This window comes from Clytia hemisphaerica, unplaced genomic scaffold, assembly GCF_902728285.1.
Source record: "Clytia hemisphaerica strain Z4C2 unplaced genomic scaffold, Clytia hemisphaerica genome assembly, whole genome shotgun sequence".
Classification (NCBI taxonomy): Eukaryota; Metazoa; Cnidaria; class Hydrozoa; order Leptothecata; family Clytiidae; genus Clytia; species Clytia hemisphaerica.
The window spans coordinates 276,602-300,082 of NW_027104166.1; the positions used below are offsets into that span (position 1 = coordinate 276,602).

Genomic DNA, 23,481 nt, shown 5'->3' on the forward strand with positions numbered 1-23,481 from the left:
TTATGTAGTCTCTTCCGTAAATGTTCGGTTTTTTCCGGGACAGTAGTATACATATTTTTATATTACGTTATATGTTATTACCATTATTACATATTACAATTTTAGTTTTGATTTAGCTTTGAAAAGCTGAAGCGAGTGTTATAAATGCAAATCATAACATTGTATGATATAACACGAATTACAATATTACTTGTGCAAATCAAAACAAACAAAATGGCAGACTGGTTATGATGATGAGCTGATTCATTGACTATAAAAAGTGTTTTGTATGTCAAATTTTGTTTCTTGTCTTTGAAACTGAATACTAACTACTGTAATTTAGTCAGAATTTCACTTCAGCAATGATTTCAATTCTTTTTCCGGAATCTTTAAAGAAATTTGCTCAAGTTTTCAAATGTACATTTGATATTTTTGTTCAAACTCTAATTTATCTTTGTCTTTTGTTTTATTAATAACTACCTTTTTTGTTTATAGAGCTTCTCGAGCTTTAAATACCATCATATGATCGTAACTCGACAAAGTCCTAACTTAGTAAAACAAGATACCGGCAAAGTACAAAAAAGTGGAATGTATGCGTATGTAAAGTTGAATCCAAAAGTGGTTGAATGAATGTTATGTTGAATGTCAATCAATGTAAACAAACTTTTTCTTTTGGTCTTCAAAATAGATTTACCTCACTTAGAGTTTTTTTCACTCTTTTTTCAGTGTGGTAAATCTATTTCAAAAACCTGCAAAAAGTTTGTTTACATTCGTTTAACTTTACATGCGCACATTCAACTTTTTCATGCAGTTGTGATAGCCTATAAATAACTTACGCTCCAGTGGTTTGGTGGAATAGCTCCAATTCTGGCTTTCCAAGTTAGGATGGACCTTCCCGAAAGCATTTAACGGTGGTTAGACTAGGTACACAGACAGTCATACAGAAACACCATAAAGCGAAAGTATATATAGCTATAAACTCAAAAAGTCTAGCTTCCAGAAGGCACGTCTCTTCATTGTCTGCGCTGCTTGGAGAAGAGATTGCATCATGAAAAAGTACTATGCACTTGAAAAAAAATTTAGGCGCATTTCAACTTTTCTCGACTGTACGTCTGAATGGACCACAATGGCATTCCTTTATTTTTCTTTTGACCAATAAAATAGAAGATTTTGTTTGAAAGTGCAATCACAGCGTACGCAAGTGGAGGCCGGGCCTTAAATAGGTTTCTACTTCACCCTATTTATGATGGCGCAGAACTTTTTCATAAATTTCATACGCAGTATCCTCTTGACTATTGTTTATTAGGCAAAGTTGCAATAGAGAATTGTTGAAATATAGCAGCCAATGAAAAAAAAAGCTATTTCTGATTGGTTACCTTGTTGATTTATTCACCACTATATATTTTGCCTACAATCTAAGATGTCTGCGGCAATATCAGAAAAGGTCTATTTAGTGAATAATAATCACGATATATATTGTTGTAAGAAAGAAACTAAGGAGAAAAAACAAACAGGAGATGTGAAAACCTGTAAGCTAATGATACCATAATTTTTGAAATATATTTTTGAGAAGCTTTTCCAGCTTTTCCTTAAATTTTATAAAATTATCCAGCTGCGAATTCTTCAAGTATTTTGTTAATGAAATATATTTTTTTTTCAAGCAAATGCCTCAATCAATCAATCATTCAATCAACCAATCAATCAATAATTAAATCAATCAATTATTCCTGATTATTTTTTAATGTTTTAATCTTTAAAGCATTAAAGCTTTATAAGTGCATGACATGATCTTTATGTGGGGGGCATTTAGTGAAAGCTATGACTAGTTTAGTTTTAGTCCCGCTATGGGTGCGAGGATCAAAAGTCGGGTGGCACGTCCCCGTCATCTCGCAACCCTAGTACCCCCCTCCCCGGGGTAAATTGTGACGTCTTGCGAGGTGGGATTGCTTTACTCGAGGCGAGATTTTTTTTGACTACAAAAATCTCCAGGGGAGGACATTGGAGTGGTGTGAGCTCGTTTAGAGTCTGTCTCAATATAATCTGCTTTTGTAAATTTTTTGCACTTTTTGACTTTTTGGCTCATAATTTAAAATTCTCGCTGAAAAGACTCACTTTTGAATTTTCTTATACTTGACCAAGAAACACAATTCAATTTCTACAAATTAGACCAAAAATGATGATTTCTATGATTTTTAGCTTGGCATTTAAAGAATTGATTAGTAATAGTAAAACCAAACTTGACCACAGCATGGCTTATCAGCAAGCATTACGTGATGGAATTCGGAGATACAAAAATATCATATATATGTAGATCTCTAAAAGATTTACATAATGGATTTAAAAGGATTTAGATAATGGGTTATTCTATTGTTTACCACAATTTATATAAAAAGTTACGAAAAAGGTATGGCCTTACCTCTTTAATTTGCAAATAAGGAAATGATATTGTTACATATAATCCCCTTCTCTTCTCTCTCATTAAAATCTTACGCCCTCTTTCTAGCTTTTGGAGTGATACCAGATTTAGAAGTTTTTTTTAATATGTGAAATAGGCATAAAGTAATTAAATTTATTTAAGCAGGGGGTAAAAAATTGCATTGAAGGAGCTTTTTAACAGTAAAAGGTATGTTTTTTATTATTATGGTAGATTCAAGGGTTCGGATTCAGATTTAGGATTCGAAAAAAGCTTTGTAAGAAATGAAAAAAGATATTCAAACCAAAAGATCATAACGTTTAGCAAGTCTTGACAAAAACTTTTATCAAAATGAGGGTCGAGAAATTTACCTTTCTAGGATTTGACTAGTTCCTCATTTTTTAGTTCAAAACACTCAAATGGCAAAGTTTGGCTAGTTCCCAGTCCCCTCGACCTTTTGGGGTCAATATCAAAACACCAGATCTTAAAATCTGACATGCCAATGATTAATTGCGGACAAAATGTATTGACAAATTGGGCGGTTTTCGACAAATTTCAACATTTTTGCCCAGAAGTAATTGGAACGAAAATCGGATATTCTATCGCTGTGTGTGAAAAATCAGCAAATTAATGAGTAAACCTGGGAGGCCCCATTTTCCGGGATATTTACGGCATTTTTTTTGACAGGTAAAGATTTTTAAATCGTATAATAATGTAAAAAGTCAGCAAAATAAATGAGCCAAGCCCGAGAACAAGCTAGTAACAGAAACGACAGCAGAAAATTTTGTTGCCCCGCAGGGGCTTTTGTTGTTTCACGTAGTGGGCTTGTTCGACAGATAAATATTCATGTTCATGATGTTGATGATGTTATTTCTTTCGATTCTGAGCGGGTCGCCGCGGTTAATAAAATGCTCGCGCGCACCTATCGTTTTATCTATTTTGTTGCGACTTGTATTGATTTTTACGTTTCAGTTCTTACAAAGTAAAACAGGGACAGTGCACAATATGAGCATATTTATTTTTCTTATAAGCATCTGTTTAATAAGAATCAAATCAATAACTCTTGATAAACAGCCATATACCTTTTGGTAATTAGTTCTTATAAAGTAAGAAAGTTACAGTGCACAATATGAGCATGTTTATTGTTTTTATAAGCATCTACTTTATAAGAATCAAATTAATAACTCTTGATAGACAGCCATATACTTTTCGGTAATTAGTTCTTATAAAGTAAGAAAGGGACAGTGCACAATATGAGCATGTTTATTGTTTTTATAAGCATCTACTTTATAAGAATCAAATCAATAACTCTTGATAGACAGCCATATACTTTTCGGTAATTAGTTCTTACAAAGTAAACAGCGAATGGCGCATAGTATGAACATATTTATTTTTCTTATAAAGCATCTAGTTTATAAGAATCAGATCAATAACTCTTGATAGACAACAAGAGATATCAAGATATTTTACTGTGCGCGCTAAGCTGAACACCTCGTTTCTTTTTTGTCAGCCAATCAGAGAGAATAAGAAAAATATTTGATTTTTTTTTCTTGTGTAAAAATATTTTCAAAATTGTGCTGCTCACAATGGTTTCAAAGGAACGAGACAAGCGCTCAGCGAATAGAAATCTTTAGCTGTGCGCTAATTGGAAGGCGCTCCAATAAAACGATCAGGTGGAATACGGCCTTCAAATGTTCATTCTCGATTATGAATACCTTCGCGGAGCATTCATAGCGACAGCTACTTGCTAGTTTAGAATAATATGTTGCATTTTTATGCTATATAAAGAATCAATCCTCTAGAAAAGTGTGCAAAATTAATTAATTTTTGCGGCCTATAAGCCCTTGCTGGGGCGCCATCCCATGACTTTACATCGTAGAAAAGTTAATTCAAAAAAATAAAGCCAAGCTTGACCACAGCATGGCTTTGTTAGCGAGCGATCATCATAGTCAGAAATATAAAAAGGGGTTTATGTAGCAGTACGTGAAGGAATTTGAACTTACATATCCAATATAAAGATTAAACAAAAGACTAAATAGCCTTAAAAAGATTGAACAGATAACGGTATTTCATATGTTAAATCAAGTACATGGTGTCCCTAATTAAAGTATCGAGTCGAAACACAACTATGGCTGCGTTTAGACCAACTGGTATTTGTAATTTGGCATTTGCTCACGAGGGAGTCGATTGTAATAGCTTTTCCATTGTATTTTCTGTCATGGCATTTAAGGAATCGTCTTTTTAGAGTCATTAATGAAAAGGTGATTCCCTCAAGTTCAACTTTGACAGATCAAACAATGAAAAGCATGGAATTTCTCAAAAACTGCAGTCATTAAGACTGAAACTTTTTGCCGTAGGGCTAGCCTATGGCAAATCTTGCAAATTTTACAATGTATAGAAAGAACTGAATAAAAAACGTGCAAATACTTTAAAAAATCAAAAATGTCATTTTTTCTCTTTGTTTTGGTTCCTTTGTTTGATTTGAAATGCAAGAAAAGGGGATTCCTTTGCTTAAAACGGCATTTCAAATGCCAACGAAATGCCAACACGCTGGCATCATTAGGCATTTGACAAACCGAACTATTGCGCGGAACAATAGAATTCAAAAGAATACTGCAAGTAATTACAAATGCCAGGCTGGTCTAAACGCAGCCTATGAGTAGAAAGTTTTATGTGTGTGTTCACAAAATTGTATTTTAAGCTCTCCCTCCTTTTTCTTTGTCATTACGATTAATTTATACGTTGTAACTACCTTTTGTAATAAGCCTGTGTGATGGAGAACGTTCTTATATTTTAGCGATAACGCACACAAACTTTTCTACTCAATCGCATGTTCAAACTCGATACTTTAATTATAGTCCGGCGGCGATCCAGGATCACCCTTACAATTAGTAAATATGGGTTTTTATTTTATTTTCCCATCATATGGTCCCTTGGGACCCCAAAACCAGTTTTTGCCAAGCTGGCAAAGCTGGGGAAATTTTTTTATGGGGGCTTGAAGGGGGTAGGGTCATTTTAGCCTGGGGGTCCTTAGAAAGTCGATTTTTGAAGTTCTCATTTAGCTAAAACTGATTGTGCCATCAGATAGAGCTTGAAGAGTAGATCTCCAAAATGGGGTCATCTGTCTCATTTAGTGGACTTACTCCCCTGGAATTGGCCGATACGTCTTCAAAAATGCAATATTTTGTGCTGACGTCAGCATTTTTGAGACCATTTCCAGCCGAAGATACCAGTTTTAACAGATGCGTCTCGAAGAGTACTATCGATTAGAGGGGTCATTTATAGGGTTTCCTAGGCTAGATCATGAGATATTTGAGTTTGAAATTTTGCTGACTCAGCAGAAAAGGGCAAAAAAATTTTGCTGACTCAGCGTTTTTCAACGTTTTTTGCCCTTTTCTGCTGAGTCAGCAAAATTTCAAACTCAAATATCTCATGATCTAGCCTAGGAAACCCTATAAATGACCCCTCTAAAATCGATAGTACTCTTCGAGACGCATCTGTTAAAACTGGTATCTTCCGCTGGAAATGGTCTCAAAAATGCTGACGTCAGCATAAAATATTGCATTTTTGAAGACGTATCGGCCAATTCCGGGAGACTAAGTCCGCCAAATGTGACAAATGACCCCATTTTGGAGATCTACTCTTCAAGCTCTATCTGATGGCACAATCAGTTTTAGCTAAATGAGAACTTCAAAAATCGACTTTCTAAGGACCCCCGGGCTAAAATGACCCTACCCCCTTCAAGCCCCCATAAAAAATTTTCCCCAGCTTTGCCAGCTTGGCAAAAACCGGTTTTGGGGTCCCAAGGGACCATATAATGAGAAAATAAAATAAAAACCCATATTTACTACTTGTAAGGGTTGATGCAAAAAAGCCTTTTTCGCCGCTGGACTATTAGGAACACCCTGTATGGTATTAATTCTAAAAAAAAACTGTATAAAGACTTCTTTCAATACGAAATATAAAAATTTTATTGTCATATTGTCATTTATTGTATGAGAAAATTACTTTTTTTGTTCCATCGTTGAAAGATGGATTTGCGTCACGCCTTTTTTCATTCCAGAGTTAACAACTTTTGGAGTAAGACCATTTTTGCACGAAAAGATCGTTTAATTCGGCATTTGTTTTTGTTTGAAACAAGTATCAAGAGGGTATCAATATTTTGTTGAAGGAACTGTTTTAACAACAAAAGGTAGGTTATTATAGTTTTCAATACAGAACAAAAACCTGTATTTCTAAAAATTTCAAGTTATTTCAAAGAAGAATAATGCACAAAGAGATAATTAAAAAAATCAAAACTGTTTTAAAATTCTAATTAGATTTCTCTCGTTCAGAGTTTCTATATTTTCTTGCCTTAAGGCTCAAAATATGACGAGAAATCGGAACCGGAATAATATATCCCATATTTATTCGGTACGGTGCGATAACTATTACTAATTCAAGAAGGGAATAAAGTTTTTACTTTTATTACAATTGATACATATTTTGAGATTATGCAAAATTAAAAGGGGTAAATTTTGGAACATCAAATATGCCCATCCCTATACCATAGCAGGATCTGTTCTAGAACATGTTGACCAAGAAAAAGATCTAGGAGTGATAATCGATAGTGACCTGACCTTTGAAGCCCATATATTCAGTAAAATCAAGAAAGCTAACTCTATCGTTGGGTTGATTAGCAGGAGATTCGAATTTCTCTCACCAGATATGTTTCGAACGCTTTTCATTGCATTTGTCAGACCCCATTTGGAATATGCACATGTAGTATGGTCTCCAAGGCTAATCAAACATATCAATGCAATCGAGGACGTCCAACGAAGAGCTACAAGGCTAGTTAGTTGCTATAGAAACTACTCATACGAAGATCGGCTACGACTCATCAATCTACCTAGCCTAAAGACCAGGCAGTAAGTTGGTGATATGGTGGAAGTTTTCAAGAACCTCCACATTTATGACGAGTCTATAAGATCAGAGAGATTTACTCCTCGAACACGACCACGACGTCAGCATGATTACGAGTTTCAAAGGAACTTTGCTAATGATGGTATGAGAGGCTACCAAAGCAACTCTCTTTTTTACAGAAGTGTGAAACCTTGGAATGATCTAGAAGAAGATATTGCTGAAGCACCATCCTTACAAGTCTTCAAAGAGCGTTTGATAAAAGAATGGGAGAAAAAACTTTATAAAATGTAATATCAAAAGTTCTGTTTCATAGAGGTCAATAGACCTGCGAAATATATTGCTATAAAATAAAATAAGATACCCAAGACCAGGGCTAAAACTCATCAAATAACGTCCAAATAGAAACGTTGACGATGTTTGCCCTGGGATCGAAAGTGATTTGAGGTTTTGCTGAATTTTAAGGTATTGCAACGTTAGAATAAAAAACACTGTTGTGACAAGTACAGATTTTTCTGAACAACCGAACATGTCTATTTTCTTAAAATAATATTGCGCGTGAATGGTGAGGAAATTTGCTTATTTCAAAGAATGCACAATCATTCTAAAAAAAACAGACAAGGTTAAAAGAGTTTTAGTTAATTGAAATAAAACGGCTCTATTTAACACAATAGTTAAACAATTCAAGATGATATTTCTTTTCATTTTTCCATTGATAAGTCAAGTTTTGAAATGCAAAGTAGCGCGAAATTTAAGGGAACTTGTGTTATCGTAAAGGTCAAAATATTTGAGGCATGATCGTTGCACTCTGATGTCAATTTGAGGTCCACTTATAGGACGACTTTAATGTGAAAAATGGTTAAACACTTGAGATCGGGAGTCTTTAAAGTACTTTAGTATCAAAAAGTTTCTTGAACCAAATTTTAATCGAAAGTTTTTTTCTTCGTCATATTTAAAGGTTGTTAGGAATTTTCCCGCATTCAAAGCATTATCTACAATTTTTTTCAATTAAAGTACTCTGTGAACATTGGCAGGTAAAGCGAGCATACTCTAGATTCGATATTTGAGTGAGACCTTATACAGAAATATTTGTTTTGTGCTTAATACTTACAGCTTAATTTTAACACCATAGGTACCTGGATTAATGAAATCTGCATTGAAAATTCTGTTGTCTCCAACATCGGAACCTTCAGACATTCAGAATTTTCTTCCTGTGAGACTTATGGCAATCAAGCAAGTTTCAGATGATGCCAAGGTTAAATGTGAAGAGGTCGTGAAAGAACTTATGCATGTCATTGAAGTCACTGACGAAGTCTTTATGGGGTTGGTTGTCAAACAGATCGATGTAAAAACTGCTCTAGAGCAACTAGAACTCAATATTGCTAATACTAAGAGAGAAATCAAAAGATCGGACCAGGTTACAAAAGCAAACGAAAAGGCATTAAAAGACATGGAAGGGCAAGTCAAGAGTGCAAAGGAAGATTGGAAAGATGCAATGGCTTCTATGCCAAGTGCTCAAGATTTGATGATGGCATCTGTGACTGAAAGCTTGACAAGCATCGTTAACACTGGAGCAAATGCTGCCATTCAAATGGGAACCCAATATGTAAACATGATGACAATGAGCGCCATGGGCGGAATGGGTGGTATGCCTCCTCAACAAATGGGTGGTATGCAAAATCCTCAGCAAGCACCAAACCAAAATGTGCAGTATCCAGCACAAGGCACACATGTAGAAAACCCTAAGGTTGATTTCTTGCGAGATAAATACATGGTAAAGAACAGCCAAATCAACCTCTTCGCTAATCTATTGCTGAATTATTTTGACGACAGTGATGGTGATATCAAACTAAGAGAAAAAGTGGTTGAAAAAGGAGACAAAGATATACAAGTTGGTAAAATCCTTGAAGCTGAAACCTCTTTTAATATGATGCAAAAGAATATTAAAGGTATGGACGCTGGAGATCACAAAACAACGAAAAACCAACTACTGAGATTGATTGACAATGCCCTCAAAACAATTGAAGGAATCCAGAAGCTTCCTGAAAGCGTTGCAACGATTCAAAAACTCTTCAATCAAGCAGAAAAAATCATTTCACAATCAGACACGATCGAATCAAGTTTAAAAGTCAATGCAGGAATCTCTCAATTTAATAATCCAAATCCAACTCTACCACCATCACAGGCACCATCAGGCAGCTCTGGCGATCTCTCTCAAACCATGAATGATAATGCTCACAAAAAGGTTGAAGCCTATCACTCACAATTGGATTCTCTTCGAATTCGCGCTGAAGAAGAAAAACAGCGGTTTAATGCATCACGGCAAGTTTTATCTGGAGAGATGAGGAAGTTAGAAAATTTCAAAAGTAGAGACGCAACGAGTCTTCAAATGATCGAAGTCTTAAAGCAAGAAAAGATTGCACTTACTCAAGTCAAAGAAAGCTGGGCTGACCTTGTTCAATTTTTTACCTCAATGTCCAACTTAATCAATTCAACACTGGCTCCTTCATTGAATATGTTTGTTGCTGACTCAGAGAGAGTCGCTAAATCCAAATCAGTCAAGAACATGGCAATAGAGGTCGTATACCAAACAGCTTATCAAGTAGTCAAAGTCAACCATGCTGTCAACAATCTTGCTGGCTCGTATAAAGAAATTTCACAGAAATATCTCATACCGTTGTGTTCAAAGTTGGATGAAATCCTATTCTTAAAGCAAGGAAAGCTCGAAAAATGGAGATTGGAATTATGTGAAGAATGCAGAAAAGCTCATGAAGACATCGAGAGAATAGTAGACAAGCACCACGAGGAGTTTCTTGCAAACTGCCACAAGAAAACATCAGCAATCGATACACCTATTACAGAAGAGAAGAGGAAACAGATCCAAGCAGATGCAGAAAAAATGGTAGAAGGAAAAGAACTTGATTTTGGATTTTAAATCACTTTTGACTGACTTTGAGACATTCAATTGTTAAAATAAAACAAATCAACTTTATTGATCATTTACAAGAAGTTTTCGAAAAAAACGTTCATAGGTCTCTTTAAAAGTTGACAGTGACTTTCAATTTAATAGTTTTGAAAAAATTTCCAATTAGAGATCACTACATATTTAATCTTTTTATAAACTTGACTTGTAGATACCACTAAGATTTTCTGTAAAATATATGCCTTCGGTCTGTAACATAAACTTCTTGAAATCTGGGTCTGGTGTAATATCAAAATATAATGATATGAATCATTAATAATCAATTCTGAAAAGGTGACTTTCGCTTCAGGGGAGAAGGGAGAGTTAGATTCATGACAAGTTCTCAACTTTTCAAACCTCTACTTGTACAGAAAATTGCAGATTGAATTGTTTTGTTTTTTTTTCCGATCCGACTGGGGGCACATAATTAAAACCGTATGTGGTAGATCAAATTTTTAGACCATTAGAATTTTCAGCTATGACGCTGAAGCTTGTCTCACGCCCGCTACGTTTGCTTAGCATAGTTAGATTTTTTTTCTCGATTATTATTTTTATCATCATTATTATCGACTAATTTCCCCCATTTGTGATTACGAAATGAATGTCCTACAATCTATCAAATACCTTGAGGGTCCCCTCGCGGGATAAGACTTCAACAACAATAAATCTGATCTGCTCCCGCCCTAAATTTTTTCTAATAAGTATTAATTTGTTTGTTATTTTATTTTGATAATTTAGTTCAATGTTTGAAGTTTGCACAGTACCGAGTATAATTTGAAATGTATTTTTCGAGTTTAGATTTTCGCCATAATATACCTGATGGCTCAGAAAATGTAGGAAACTCTCTGAACGATAAAAATAGATCCAATATTGTACGAGTAGAATTACAACTTTTTTATCGTCATCTTGAAAAACATCGATAAACTTTTCTCTCTCTGTTTGTGTCTTTCTTTTTTTTCATTTTTTTTTCACTTCCTGTATTTTTGGTGAAATCAACATCAAAACATTCGAAAATGATTCGGATGGTTCGTGCCATTGAGTTTCAAGCCCGAAGGGCTAGAGGCGAAAATTTAACCCTTCTCAGGCAAAAAGAAATTGAAACCACTAATTTCCCATCCAAAACGCGCATCGAACGCGCCGTAATCATGACGACGGATTGTATCTAGCGCTATCTTTGTTTAAGAGGACTACATTTTTTGAAATCTAGCGATAAATTATAGTTTCAATTCGACGTTTGTTTAAAAACTACGCGCAGGCGTTCTGGATGGGAAATGAGTGGTTTCAATTTCTCTTGCCTGAGAAGGGTTAAAGTTTCGCCAGGAGTCTCACCTCTAGCTCTTCGGGGTTGAAGCTCAATGGCTCTTGTGTGTATTGAGATGATAAAGAAATATTTTCTAAATCATTAAGTAGAAAACTCAGTCGGAAACAACTTCATTTATTTGATTTGACTTTGAACCTATTTAATTACTCATCTAATCGTCAGCCGTGCAAAATTACTCGAACCTGATTGGTTTAGAGGAGTGCGATTAATCGTTAATTGCACTATTACTTCTTTTTGCACTCTTCGGCGGGGGGACACTTTTGTCCTCTTATTCTTTTCTCTCCCAAGTCCCAGTCAGAGACTTTTTTTACTATATAATAAAAAACCAAGACAATTTTTTTTCTTCAATATAAAAAAGGACAAAGAAATTTTACGTTACAATAGCTTCTTTTAATTGAAAACAAAGAAATTACACTGCAATGTTTTCTTTTTAAACAAAACAAAAAAAGGAGGTTTTCGAATGTTTACAAAAAGAAACTACAGTAAAACCTCTAATTAACGGACACTCTAAAAGGCGGACACCTCTGATTAGCGGACAATTTCATTTTCCCCGGCCGTTTCCTAGTCAAATCCTCATAAAAAAGTTTCTAAAAGGCGGCAGTCAATTAGCGGACCCTCTGATTAGCGGACAAATTTTTTCGAACGAAATGGCCAAAACCCCTATTTTAGCTCTCCAATTAGCGGACATTGAATGTCAAACGAGTCACAGACGTCCAAAATTGAAAAAAAAAATTTTCTTTCAAGCACTTATTAGTCTTATTATTCAAATTATTTCTACAAATTTCCAGTTTTCCCTCGACCCATTCAACAAATTTAGGTAGGCCAAAGAAATCATAAATCACTGGTACTTCAAGTCCGTACCCACCACCTCGATTTAACCTCTTGCCAGTCACCCGAGCTCTTCTATGGCCTAGTGTCTGCAGATAAGTACTTTAGACTCCAATTTTGTATTTTCGACACCCTGGAATGGCCTAATTTCAAAATTGGAGCTCCGAGATCAAAAGTTTCTAAAAGGCGGACACTTCTAATTAGCGGACACTATCCCCTTTCCCCGATGGTGTCCGCTAATTAGAGGTTCTACTGTATGATTTACTAATGATGATTTACTGACGATTACCTCGGAATCGTATGTTTTGTCGTGCAATTAACGATTAATCACTCGTAACAAAGGAGAAAATACCGTAATTTACACTCGTCCTTCGGACTCGTGCAAATTACTATTTTCTCCTTTGTTACTCGTGATTAATCGTTAATTGCACTCCAAACCATACGATTACTAGTACTAATCCTTTTATTTGCTTGCATACTTTTTTGTATAAACAATTTCAGATGATGATAAAATAAAAAATGAAATATGGCTGTAAACGTGACAAATATTTTATTAAATGTGTCACATTTGAAATCACAGCTATCGGAAAAAGCGAAAAATTTATCCACTTTGATTGAACAGCAGTATGAGCAACTATGCAAATTGGTTGCACAAAAGGAGCAAGCAGACGTCGAACTAAAAGGTGAGTGAATGTATTCTATGAAAACTATGAATTAGTGGCGTCACCTTATCTAACAGTTTGCTTTGTAAGGTCAGCGTCAAGGGAACACTCCCTAAAATTTATAGAAATGTACCAAATGGCCAAATCTAGCTCTAAAGAGATTAGAAAACCACTTAAAATAACTCATGTTTAAATAACCTAAGGGACATTTGTAAGGAGCTCCAATTGTAATATTATTTACTTCAAGTAACCGAGAGTTAGAATATTTTTAATTTCAAATGCAAGGAATTAACTGTAACATCTTAATACGTATTATTGGCGATCCAAAAAAAATCTGCAATCGGATTGGCTAAAAAGAGTACAATATATATATTGTACGAAATAAATTGACGAAAAGATGTTGTTGCATTTTAGTGGTGTAGCAGCAATCTAATGTCACTTTCCTACAAAAGTGCCCTGCGCTTTTTTTCCAACACAAAAAGTGCATTTTTGGGTCACCGATAAACCGGTTATCAGACCTTTGCTTGTACAATATGGAAATATTTCACTCGTTCCTGATTTTTTCCGCCTATAGGCTCAGAAAAAATTATACGGAAAAATGTCGGAACTCGTAAAATATTTCTCATATTGTACTCGCAACTGTCCGATAACTATTACCTATATAGAATTGGATCTGAAGAAGTCGAACCTTGATGCTGAGATTGCCAACAAGAACAAGGTCGTTGAACGGAGACAAACGGAAGTGAACAATAAACAGAATGATCTCAACAAAGCTGAAAATGACTATCAAGATGCAAAAAATGATAGGGAAAAAGCTGAGAGAGCACAAAGAGCTATTAATATAGTTATGGGTATAGTTGCCTTCGGCTTAACTCCAACTTTAGCAGCAGCAGGTAATTACCTTTTTCTGAATCCTATAACCTTTTAAAAATTAATCAGATAGTTTAAGAAAATTATATTCTTTTAGTTGGAAAAACTTCTGAATGAAAGAGGATTTTAAATTGAACAATGACAAATGTTTCTTGAATCCGATAAAAACGGTTGATCTTTAACTTTTAAAAAGCCAAAAATATGCTAAAATTTAAACTTTATTACGATTTCCAAGTTTTATATTTTCTCAAATTTTTTAAGCATTTTTCGGGAGCATAAACTTTTGAGAATCACTACATTGACTTTAAATTATATCTTTCGAAAATTCACAAGGTTAAAATACATTACTTGAAGTTTCATGCTTATCGCAATCATCAGATGTAAAGAGTATTGTAAAGAGTAATGTATTTTTAACCTTGTGAATTTTCGAAAGATATAATTTATGATTCGCTCTATGAAGTATTGAGCACTATTTTAATGGTTGCCCAACCAAGATGTTACATTAACTTTAATATAAAGATAAATGAAAGCAGCAACATATTGATTTTTTCTCAATCAATTCTTTCAGACGTGTATATATTTTCGCGGGTACTAGATTTTCGTGTAGCTTTTAGGCAAAATCTCGCGAAATTTAGTACTGTTTATATTATTTTCAAAAACACCAAATTGCAAAATTAAATACTCTCGGGTTTATTTAATAGCGAACGCAACGCTTTTTGGAAAAAACTTTGCGATTCGGGAAAATTTAGTACCTGCAATTAAGGTAACCATGGAAGTTTTTATGATGACCATGAAACATCTCAAAAGGAATATAAAAAACTTATCACAACATTTTTTTTTCCTTCTCAACCTGCCGTTGCAGTAACTGTTAATGAAATGAACGAACACGTGAAAAGTATGGAAAGTAAGAGAAGCCATCATCAAAACGAATACAATTCAGTTCTTGCAACCCTTACAAATGCCCAGAAAGATTTACAAGCTTCACAACAAGAAGCCACAGCACTGGAAACTTCTTTAAAAGCAAAACAACAAGAAATCAAAACACATGAAGAGAAAATTTCAAATTATCTTTCGAAAATGCAAACATTACAAGAAGAGAAGAAATTAACACAAATTGAAGATGTTAATTTCAATTCTGTATACCAATCTATCAAGGTATGTAATAGTTATCGCACGGTACAGAGAACAATATGGGATATATTTTTCGAGTTCAGATTTTTGTCATATTATAGTCCGTATAAAAAACCCTGGTTTGGAAGCCTTTCGTTTCTTTCCATTGTTTCTTACTCGAACTTGCGTTGAGAAATTAGTTTGTTTTGCTCACTTATTGATCATGTGATTAAATCTAAACCAATCCAAAAAGGAATACTTGGTAACGTGATCAAAAACTGAGCAGATCAATTTTCATCTTTTGATAATAACAAAGGAAAAAGCTAACAAAAAGTTAAAACAATAAGCTTCCAGATCAGGGTTTTTATCAGGACTATGGTCATATTTAGAAAAAATATAGAAAACTCTGAACTTTTGCCTCTCCATTTGTATCTCTTCTGTCTCTTCTTTGTTTTCTTCTGTATTTTGGTTAAATCAACATCAAAATAACCTTCCACTCTTCAAAAATGATTCGAATGGTTATCAAAACATCAAAACATTCGTTTGACAATTTTTGTGAGTATTGAGAGGAAAAAATAAAACATTTCTAGAGAATAAATTTTGGGATAAGATACAAAAGTATGTACAAAATGTGATCGCTCGCTTACCAGATTTTTTGAACACGGTCTTGTATTTGTACGGTACAATATGAAATACAGCATTTATGTAAGCGTTTTTAGCCAATCAGATTGCTCATATTTTTCCTTGTTGTCAATAAGTGTAATAATTATCGCACGATACATTTTAGTTCAGATTTTTCATCATATTTGGCAAACCTTTAGGCGAGGAAAATATAGAAAACTCTGAACGATAAAATCATATTCAATAATTTACGAGTTAAAGTGAGATAACTGGTTTATTGTCAACTTGGAAAATATCGACAAACATTTCTCTGTCAATGTGTCTCTTTTTCATTATGTTGTTTTTCTCTTCCTATATTTTGGTTAAATCTACATCAAAAGATTCGTACATTCGTAATGATTCGAATGGTCATTAAAAATATCAAAAATATTATCAAGTATAATAAGAAGAGAAAAAGAAAAAAATTCTAAGAACTAAAATTGTACAAAATATGATACCTCCCTTTTTTTTAACTTGGTCACGTATTCTTACGTGTAAAATATAAAATACAAAATTTATGTACCCATTTTTCATGTCTGGGTGGCCCGGAAGGGGGGGGGGGGTACTTAGGCAAAATGGGTGCCGGGTATGTGCGAGCCATAAGGGTACCTTTTCTCATTCCTCAAAAGTCTCTCAAAGGGGTACAAATTCAAAAGTTAGTCTCTGAAAGGGTCCCAAAATCACAAAAATCAAAAATTTCTCTCTCAAAGGGTCACGATTTCCAAGAATTTTGACCAAAATTTGGTGAAAATCAAACCAAAATTTGGAAAAAATGGACCAAAGCAAAATTGAGGAAAAAGTCTCTCAAATGGTCCCAAAATCACCAAAGTTTTGTCTCTCAAAGGGTCAATTTTCGATTTTCGGCTCGGACATACCCGTCACCTCGCAAACCTAGTACCCCCCCCGGGCTGGGTGGCTTCGACAAACCAAGTCTAAAGTTCGAACATTTCTTTAAAATACTTTTTCTTGAAAACTTTCTTTAGAATCTTCAAATCACAATCAAAGACATTTGTACGGACAAATACAGCGAATACGAGAGCGTTCAAAAAGCTTTCAAAATTGTTTATGAACGACTGGCCGAATATGGAAATAGTTTGACTGATGAACAATTAAATTTACTTGGATATCAACAGAAAACACCTTGAACTTGAGCTAAAAAACTATACACCAGCAATTACATTTGATTTTTAATTTTTTTTTTAAATAACAAGCACACTATCCAAAATATTATTTTTAATTATTTTTTTAGCAACAGTTTGCGTCCTCTATAATGGCGCGTCACAAACTTTCTAAATTCTTTTACACGATTTGTTTGAACTTTCCTAAAGATTCGTGTCGACTTCGACATCGCATCTCACCCCACTCCACCGACATGATGTAATTGTCGGCTCAAAGTACTATATGTGAGAAGAATTAAAGGACTATAACAATAAAATAAAAACTCAAAAGTACAACTTTTTAACTCCCTGCCTAATTATCAACATAGTCCATAGGTAAACGGACTATGTTATCAGGGAATAAAACTCTTGATTCCACAACTTTTAAATCCAATCAAGCTCTTCAAGTTATCCATAACTTTGAAATAACTTTCTTTTGATAGGCCTTTGATAAACTTACGGCATAGTTATTTATTTTTCTAAATAAATTATTTATTTTGAATACTATCTCTCTAGGAAAACAAACGTTTTTGGCCGACTTTATTTAAGATCTTTTCATCCAAGTTAAAAACTTTTTTTGAAGCACTCCAAGCTCTAGCCTGGCAATCCATGCTATGATTTCTTCTTTGATAAACTGATGGCGAAATGTATAGCATGGTATGGGTTGAGAGTTTGAATTTCTCAGATCCTAATAACGGTTGAAAACATAGCCAATCAAATTTTGTTATTCTTTTACTGGTCACACTTTCTTAGAGAAAGCGCAACTTTCGAAATTTGGTTTTTATTTTAGTAAGTGAGGACAGCGCTAAATTCGAATTTCCCACTGTAAAAAATGTGAGTCCAATATTGGACTCACAGCTCGAACCCGTCTTGTGTACATCAAATTATAAAAAAACACACGACGGGTCTCCTGTCTATCCAAGCTCTTGTTAGTTCTTTTAGCTCTCTTGAAAATCAAAATCAAGTCTTGAAATCAATATCAACGGTATTATATTATGTTTTTAGTATTTATTTTAGTACGAGGTGTACTCTTTATAAATTATAAACAGGAATCCTCTATTGTACTTTATACCTTATATACGGAAAGAAATGAGGAAATAATAATAATAACCATAAAAGCTGAAATTTGTTCCTTATTAATCATAACTCGTGCTGATAACATGAAACGAAGTAGCTATGTTGTGAGTGCTCCTCAAGATGAGGAACAAGATATTATCAACCCGAAAAAGGAACTGCGCTGCTCGTTACTGAAAACAACTTTAAAGTCTTTCGTAGTTACACATGTTTCAAAATACTATCAACAGAGATTTGGAAAAAGAGGATAAGAAATGCGCTATTCATCTATTTGAAGCTAGGCTGTAGAATCTTTTGTTTCTATTGAAATGTCTGCGGCCGATCGATTGTTTTCGTTCTGAGCCAATCAGAGCGCTTGATTCGTTATGCGCACAAGACTAGAAGTACAAACAAAAAATGGCAGCCGTGATTGATATCGAAAGTGAATTTTTTTTTCTTTCTAAAATCGAGAATTTTATTATTTTTTATAAGCACTTTTTTACTTTGGACAAGACTTTGGGTTGCGAACCTTAAATAGTTTCTCAGCTTTATTTGTAAAAAATATTTTCTTTGCTGGATAATTTAGATACCAAAATAATTGAAATGTGTTGCGTTAGAATACAAACGAAGCTGGTAAAACTAGTTTATCATTATTCTTGGGCTAAAATTTCTAAGAAACAATACCATAAAGGCCTCTTCAGTAGGGATAGCGAGGTTGAAAATAAAAGCTTGGAGGACAAAAAAAACAACAACAAATGTCAAAGAAAGAAAAGGAAAAAAGAAACGATGGCCATTCATGATATCAATGCCAGGAGGTCATAAATACCATGAAGGCTTTCTTGTAAGAACTTTATGAGTTCTAGACAACAAAACATAAAATAATCTTACAATACCATTGAAAAAATACAAAAATTATACCGAAGACATCACCAGGGGATTTCCCCAGATATGTTAGAAAAAATATTATATATACAAAAACATCGTAAAAATGAGGTTAAAAAAACTATGCATTTCCATCCAACCCAACAAATAATAGTGTATAAAAATTAAATATTCTTCCATAGTGTATATTATGTATATTTGAATTACAGATTGTCATTGTTAGTTTGTATTTTTTTTCAGTGCATAATATGACTTCGCTATTTCTCTGAATATAAATCTTCTTTGCAACTGCTGCAAAAGATTAAGAACAAAAAGACTTTTCAGTATAATTTAACTTCATTTATTAATGTGTATTGCAGAGCATGAAGAAAAACAGATCACCATTGACTTAACTTGAAGTAAGAAGTTGGATATACAATAAAAACGACCAAAGCCTTTCCAACTATGTTCTTGAGTAGTACATTTCATACAGATTTTAAGACTTCAAAGCTGATTAAAAATTGGATTATTGCTCCATGAACACTAAATGCAAAAGATGTTATGACTCAATGCTAAAAAAATTTAAATCTAAATTTGAAAAATATAGTTTAAAGATAACATCAGACTGAAAATATGAATATAAATTTAAATTATAGAAGCATTTCTGGCTCTTCCTGGTTTGTTTACATTTGGCAATTTTGGCCTACATGTTCCCTGATTTGATGACTTGTTTTGACCTGCTTCCCAAATTAAGGGATAGCTTCAGGGCAAAAGCCCCCAAATCAAAATATAGACAAATGAAGTAGACTTATCATCGCAGCACGTATCCATTTCATCTATACCATGCAATATGTATTTATGCCTCAAAATTCAGTTTCCAAGGACAACCTGGATAAAAAACAAACATCGAAATAAAGATTCCAAAAAGAAGTTGCATCAAAATCCACTTCGCCAGAGAACATTTACATAATAATGTGTATATCGAAATCCCCAATTTTCCATTGAACATTCTAATAATAAATATATCGACATCCATTTTTCAAAGGGCATACATGTCCAACCGCTCAAATCCACTTTTTCCATAAATATAACATCAAACACCATAGAATTATTATTCCATCCTGCTTCTGTTGAGTCAAATAGATATAATACACGTAAAGTTTTCATACATCAGTTCCCACTCATCTTTTAGCAGTCCTTTTCTGCTGGCACTGCAGAGAACAGACGTGACAGTCAACATGCAAAAATGTCTGAATCTTGAGTCAATCGTCGTTGCATCGGCAACCTGTACTTGGATGGCCAATACTTCTATGGGACGGTGTTGTTAACAGTATTTCACAAAGAATATGATAACTAGCCTGAAAATATATAAAATGTAAATCTGTATATGAAATTACCCTAATCCGTTTAAATACAAAATACAAATTCCACCGATTAAACAATATTTTGAATGTAAAAGTACCAAAGCCTGCACCTTCTAAATCATAATCCACTGACTGGTCAAAATCATGGCCCTTCAGGTAGTCACAATTTATAAATATCACATGTTTGACATGTCAAAGTTATTTTTTTTAAATGTTTTTGTTGTTGAAACCTTGAAATTTCCAACCCAAAAATCAATGGTTTCCCTAGATAAAGCTAAAAGTACCACAGAGGAAATCAAGTATACTTACTGAATCTCAATTCCATTACCATGGGGCAAGTTTTGCTTAAAATTACATTTTTTTATCTAAAAGTTGAAGAAAAACAACAAAATTATCAATTGATTTTGCCCATCTTAAATCAAAATGCCAAGACGTTTTAGAGAGTGCCGGGGTAAACTAATACTTACATGATCACTATCAACCTTCCTACTACCCATAAAAATTATGTCTGCAACACAAAAAATTCATTCAGAGCAATACAAGCCAGAAAGAAATAGGTCCCAATTTTTCAAAATTTCAAGCATGCCTCATGTCCGCCATCTTTACTCCCAGAATATGGAATGATTTTCCTCGATTTTCTCAGGGGAAACCCCCAAAACATCAAAGATTCACTCCCCAGTCTCTTTTTCACAAAGAACTCACTGGAAAACTTTATTCAAGGACTTTTTTCTTGAACATTGGTTAACCTGTACGTAACGCCATTTTGTTTCGGCCTTCCTTCTTGCTCAACTATTCTACAGCCTTGCTTCTTCAAAGGGTGCCGAATTCAAAGGGAAAGAATAGGAAAACAGCGAGCGGCAGCGGCGTTTCTTATCCTCTTTTCCCAAATCTCTGCTATCAAGCATGTGGTATTAGAGTGATGTTACCACACTTATCAAAGGTTGAAGTCTGGCTTGCAAGACAGAAGTTGGAAGAAAGATTGGCATCTGAGCCACACGTGGTAGGATTTTTTTCGTGTGGAACCGCACTCTATGACGTTAAGAAAAACAACAATGACGATGAACAGCAAGCCATTGCAGGAGTCGCTTTTTGGATCATGTTTGACTGGCCAGATATGGCAATCGAGGCATATGAAAGCCATATAACGAGGGTGGCAATGGACGTCGGACTTGACACTGTCCATTGCAAGGCTGTCAAAGGAAGAGGTAAGAATTTTATATTTTGTTTGGATTTTCTCTCTGTCAATATTTTTTCTAACGTTATATGTAACCTTCATCTAACGTCGTATATAACGTTCATCTAACGTTATATGGACGTTCTGAAGTTAGATAAACATTTAAACAACGTTGTGTGCCAGCTGGGAAATAAGAATAAGAGAAAAACAAAAAAGGAGAAAAATTTTAAAACGTATTGATGAAGAAGAGATATTTAGCTGGATGGTCTGAATATAGCACGTGTGATGTCAAAATTTTGAAAGCAATTCTGTTGCCCGTAACACAATTTAAATTTTTTTGGAGACTTTGAAATTTGCGGACATTGTTTTGAAAATTTTTATCACTCTTGTCACTTGCTTATCACGCGTTATCACTTGTTACCCACCTTATCACAGCTTTTTGTAGAGAAGAGATTTTTACGGACACTTTGAAATTTGCAGACATTTTTTTTGAAAACTTATCATTCTTGTCACTAGCTTATCACGCGTTATCACTTGATATCCACCTTATCACAGCTTTTTGTAGAGAAGAGATTTTTACGGACACTTTGAAATTTGTAGACATTATTTTTGAAAACTTATGACCCTTGTCACTGGCTTATCACGCGTTATCACTTGTTATCCACCTTATCACACATTTTTGTAGAGTAAAAATTTCTCTTTTCATCAGATGTCCGTTCCCTTACTGATGGTTTCGTGTCATCGCTGTACATTACCCTAAAAGATCAGAATAATGAAACATTGGTCCATCATTATGCCAAATCACAAGTTCTATGCTTGAAGGTGGCTGCAGAACAGGAAGTAATCCCAATCGAAAATGTCGAAATGACTGAAGGTGACAGATACTCGTCGAAGATATTGACTTCCCTTTGGCTTTGTAAATCGATGGATACAAACGTTGCAAAAGAACTTAGAAACGCCGTTGAATGTGTCAAAGGAATGATATGGCTGTGAAATTGGTCGACCTAACTTCTGCAGGTAACAAGAAATATTCTAATTTCACTGTGTGTTTATTGATTATAGATGAAAGACAGTCATAGGTCGTCTTGGTCTCGTTTTAATCTTTGCTTCATTTTCTTTTCCAAAAATTCAGACCAACCTGTAATGGCTGCCCCAAGACCTGTCACCCGTCTCATGCAGTGCATCACAATAGTGAAGGCTTTCATGAACCAATTTTATTACGCGCTTTTCGATGGCTTCGTCTATAAAAAGGTCCCAGAGGCTAGATATACGTTTGTCTTTTGTTCTTCGGTCCACAACTTTATCCACTTCGTCTTTGGCAACTCGGAAATGGCAGACCAGATTGTGCAGCATGTAACGCAAATAATCAACTTGTTGTCTGAGAGTGCTTGTCGAATTATCAAACCTTTGAAAATTGATTACAACTTCATTGAGGTCACGCCCTATGGCACTTGCTTCAACATCCGTGAGAAATGCTTTCAGCTTGAACCAGCCGATTTAAAAGGTACATAATTATCACTATCTTTTTTAAGATAACACTGTTTAACATTTAAATGGGTTAAAGTGCTGTTGGAAGACTCGTATAAATTGTGAATAAAATATATTGTTTATTCCTCTTATCAGGCTCACCACGCGCGTTTGTCAAGTACTTGTATGATCCAGAGAGGACACCACATCCCGAACCATTCATCAAAGGCGTGGAAAACTCTTTTGGAAATACTAGAATTCGAAAACGGTTTTACAAAAAGTACTACCAGCTACTAATGCATGGCCAGTTTCCACATAAAGAAACCAATTGTGTGTTGGTGCCCACCAGATTCAGGGAAGACCAGTTGGTTCACGCCATTTCAAGGCATCATTCCTGCCCGATACATTGCTGGGGTGATGAACGACGGCCGTTTCTCTGCTGCCATGATCGAAAGCAATACTCAGATTGTCATGATGGACGAGTGGACATTCGATTCACTTTCTTGCGAAGATGCCAAACGTGTTTTACAAGATGAGTAGTGGTTTTTACACCCATCAATGTACTTGTGGTATTGCTCGAGTGCCTGCTCTTTAGAAAATTGAGATCAGTTTTATTCACTACTGTCTAATTTGCCTTGCTTACCATTCAATTTTGGAACTTTGTGTCTTGCTCACTATCTAAATTCTTTCAATTTACTTCT

The 23,481-nt window shown here is 34.6% G+C and overlaps 2 protein-coding genes and 1 long non-coding RNA gene across 3 annotated transcripts; 2 read left to right on the forward strand and 1 right to left on the reverse strand.

Moving 5' to 3' along the window:
- Window positions 1–8,399: 8,399 nt before the first annotated feature.
- LOC136814202 (uncharacterized) lies at window positions 8,400–11,182 on the forward strand. The gene has a single exon (XM_067070717.1). It carries the CDS (start codon window positions 8,436–8,438, stop codon window positions 10,224–10,226), a length of 1,791 nt encoding a protein of 596 aa, XP_066926818.1. The 5' UTR covers window positions 8,400–8,435; the 3' UTR covers window positions 10,227–11,182.
- A 1,727-nt stretch (window positions 11,183–12,909) lies between these two features.
- Window positions 12,910–17,363, forward strand: LOC136814203 (putative leucine-rich repeat-containing protein DDB_G0290503). Its single transcript, XM_067070718.1, has 4 exons — window positions 12,910–13,085; window positions 13,730–13,957; window positions 14,797–15,089; window positions 16,688–17,363. The coding sequence occupies exons 1-4, from the start codon at window positions 12,929–12,931 to the stop codon at window positions 16,847–16,849; spliced, it is 840 nt and encodes a 279-aa protein (XP_066926819.1). The 5' UTR covers window positions 12,910–12,928; the 3' UTR covers window positions 16,850–17,363.
- A 1,971-nt stretch (window positions 17,364–19,334) lies between these two features.
- Window positions 19,335–20,680, reverse strand: LOC136814204 (uncharacterized). The gene is made up of 2 exons (XR_010847610.1): window positions 20,449–20,680; window positions 19,335–20,133 (listed from the first exon to the last, which is right to left on the reverse strand). It is a non-coding gene; the product is annotated as an uncharacterized lncRNA (long non-coding RNA).
- Window positions 20,681–23,481: the final 2,801 nt, after the last annotated feature.

Excerpts from the sequence above, each read along its gene's own strand:
- LOC136814203 (XM_067070718.1), top strand. The coding sequence starts at position 12,929 with ATGGCTGTAAACGTGACAAATATTTTATTAAATGTGTCACATTTGAAA. Across the intron at positions 13,086-13,729 it reads AGCAGACGTCGAACTAAAAG|AATTGGATCTGAAGAAGTCG; the intron begins GTGAGTGAATGT and ends TTACCTATATAG. Across the intron at positions 15,090-16,687 it reads CTGTATACCAATCTATCAAG|AATCTTCAAATCACAATCAA; the intron begins GTATGTAATAGT and ends AACTTTCTTTAG.
- LOC136814202 (XM_067070717.1), top strand. The coding sequence starts at position 8,436 with ATGAAATCTGCATTGAAAATTCTGTTGTCTCCAACATCGGAACCTTCA.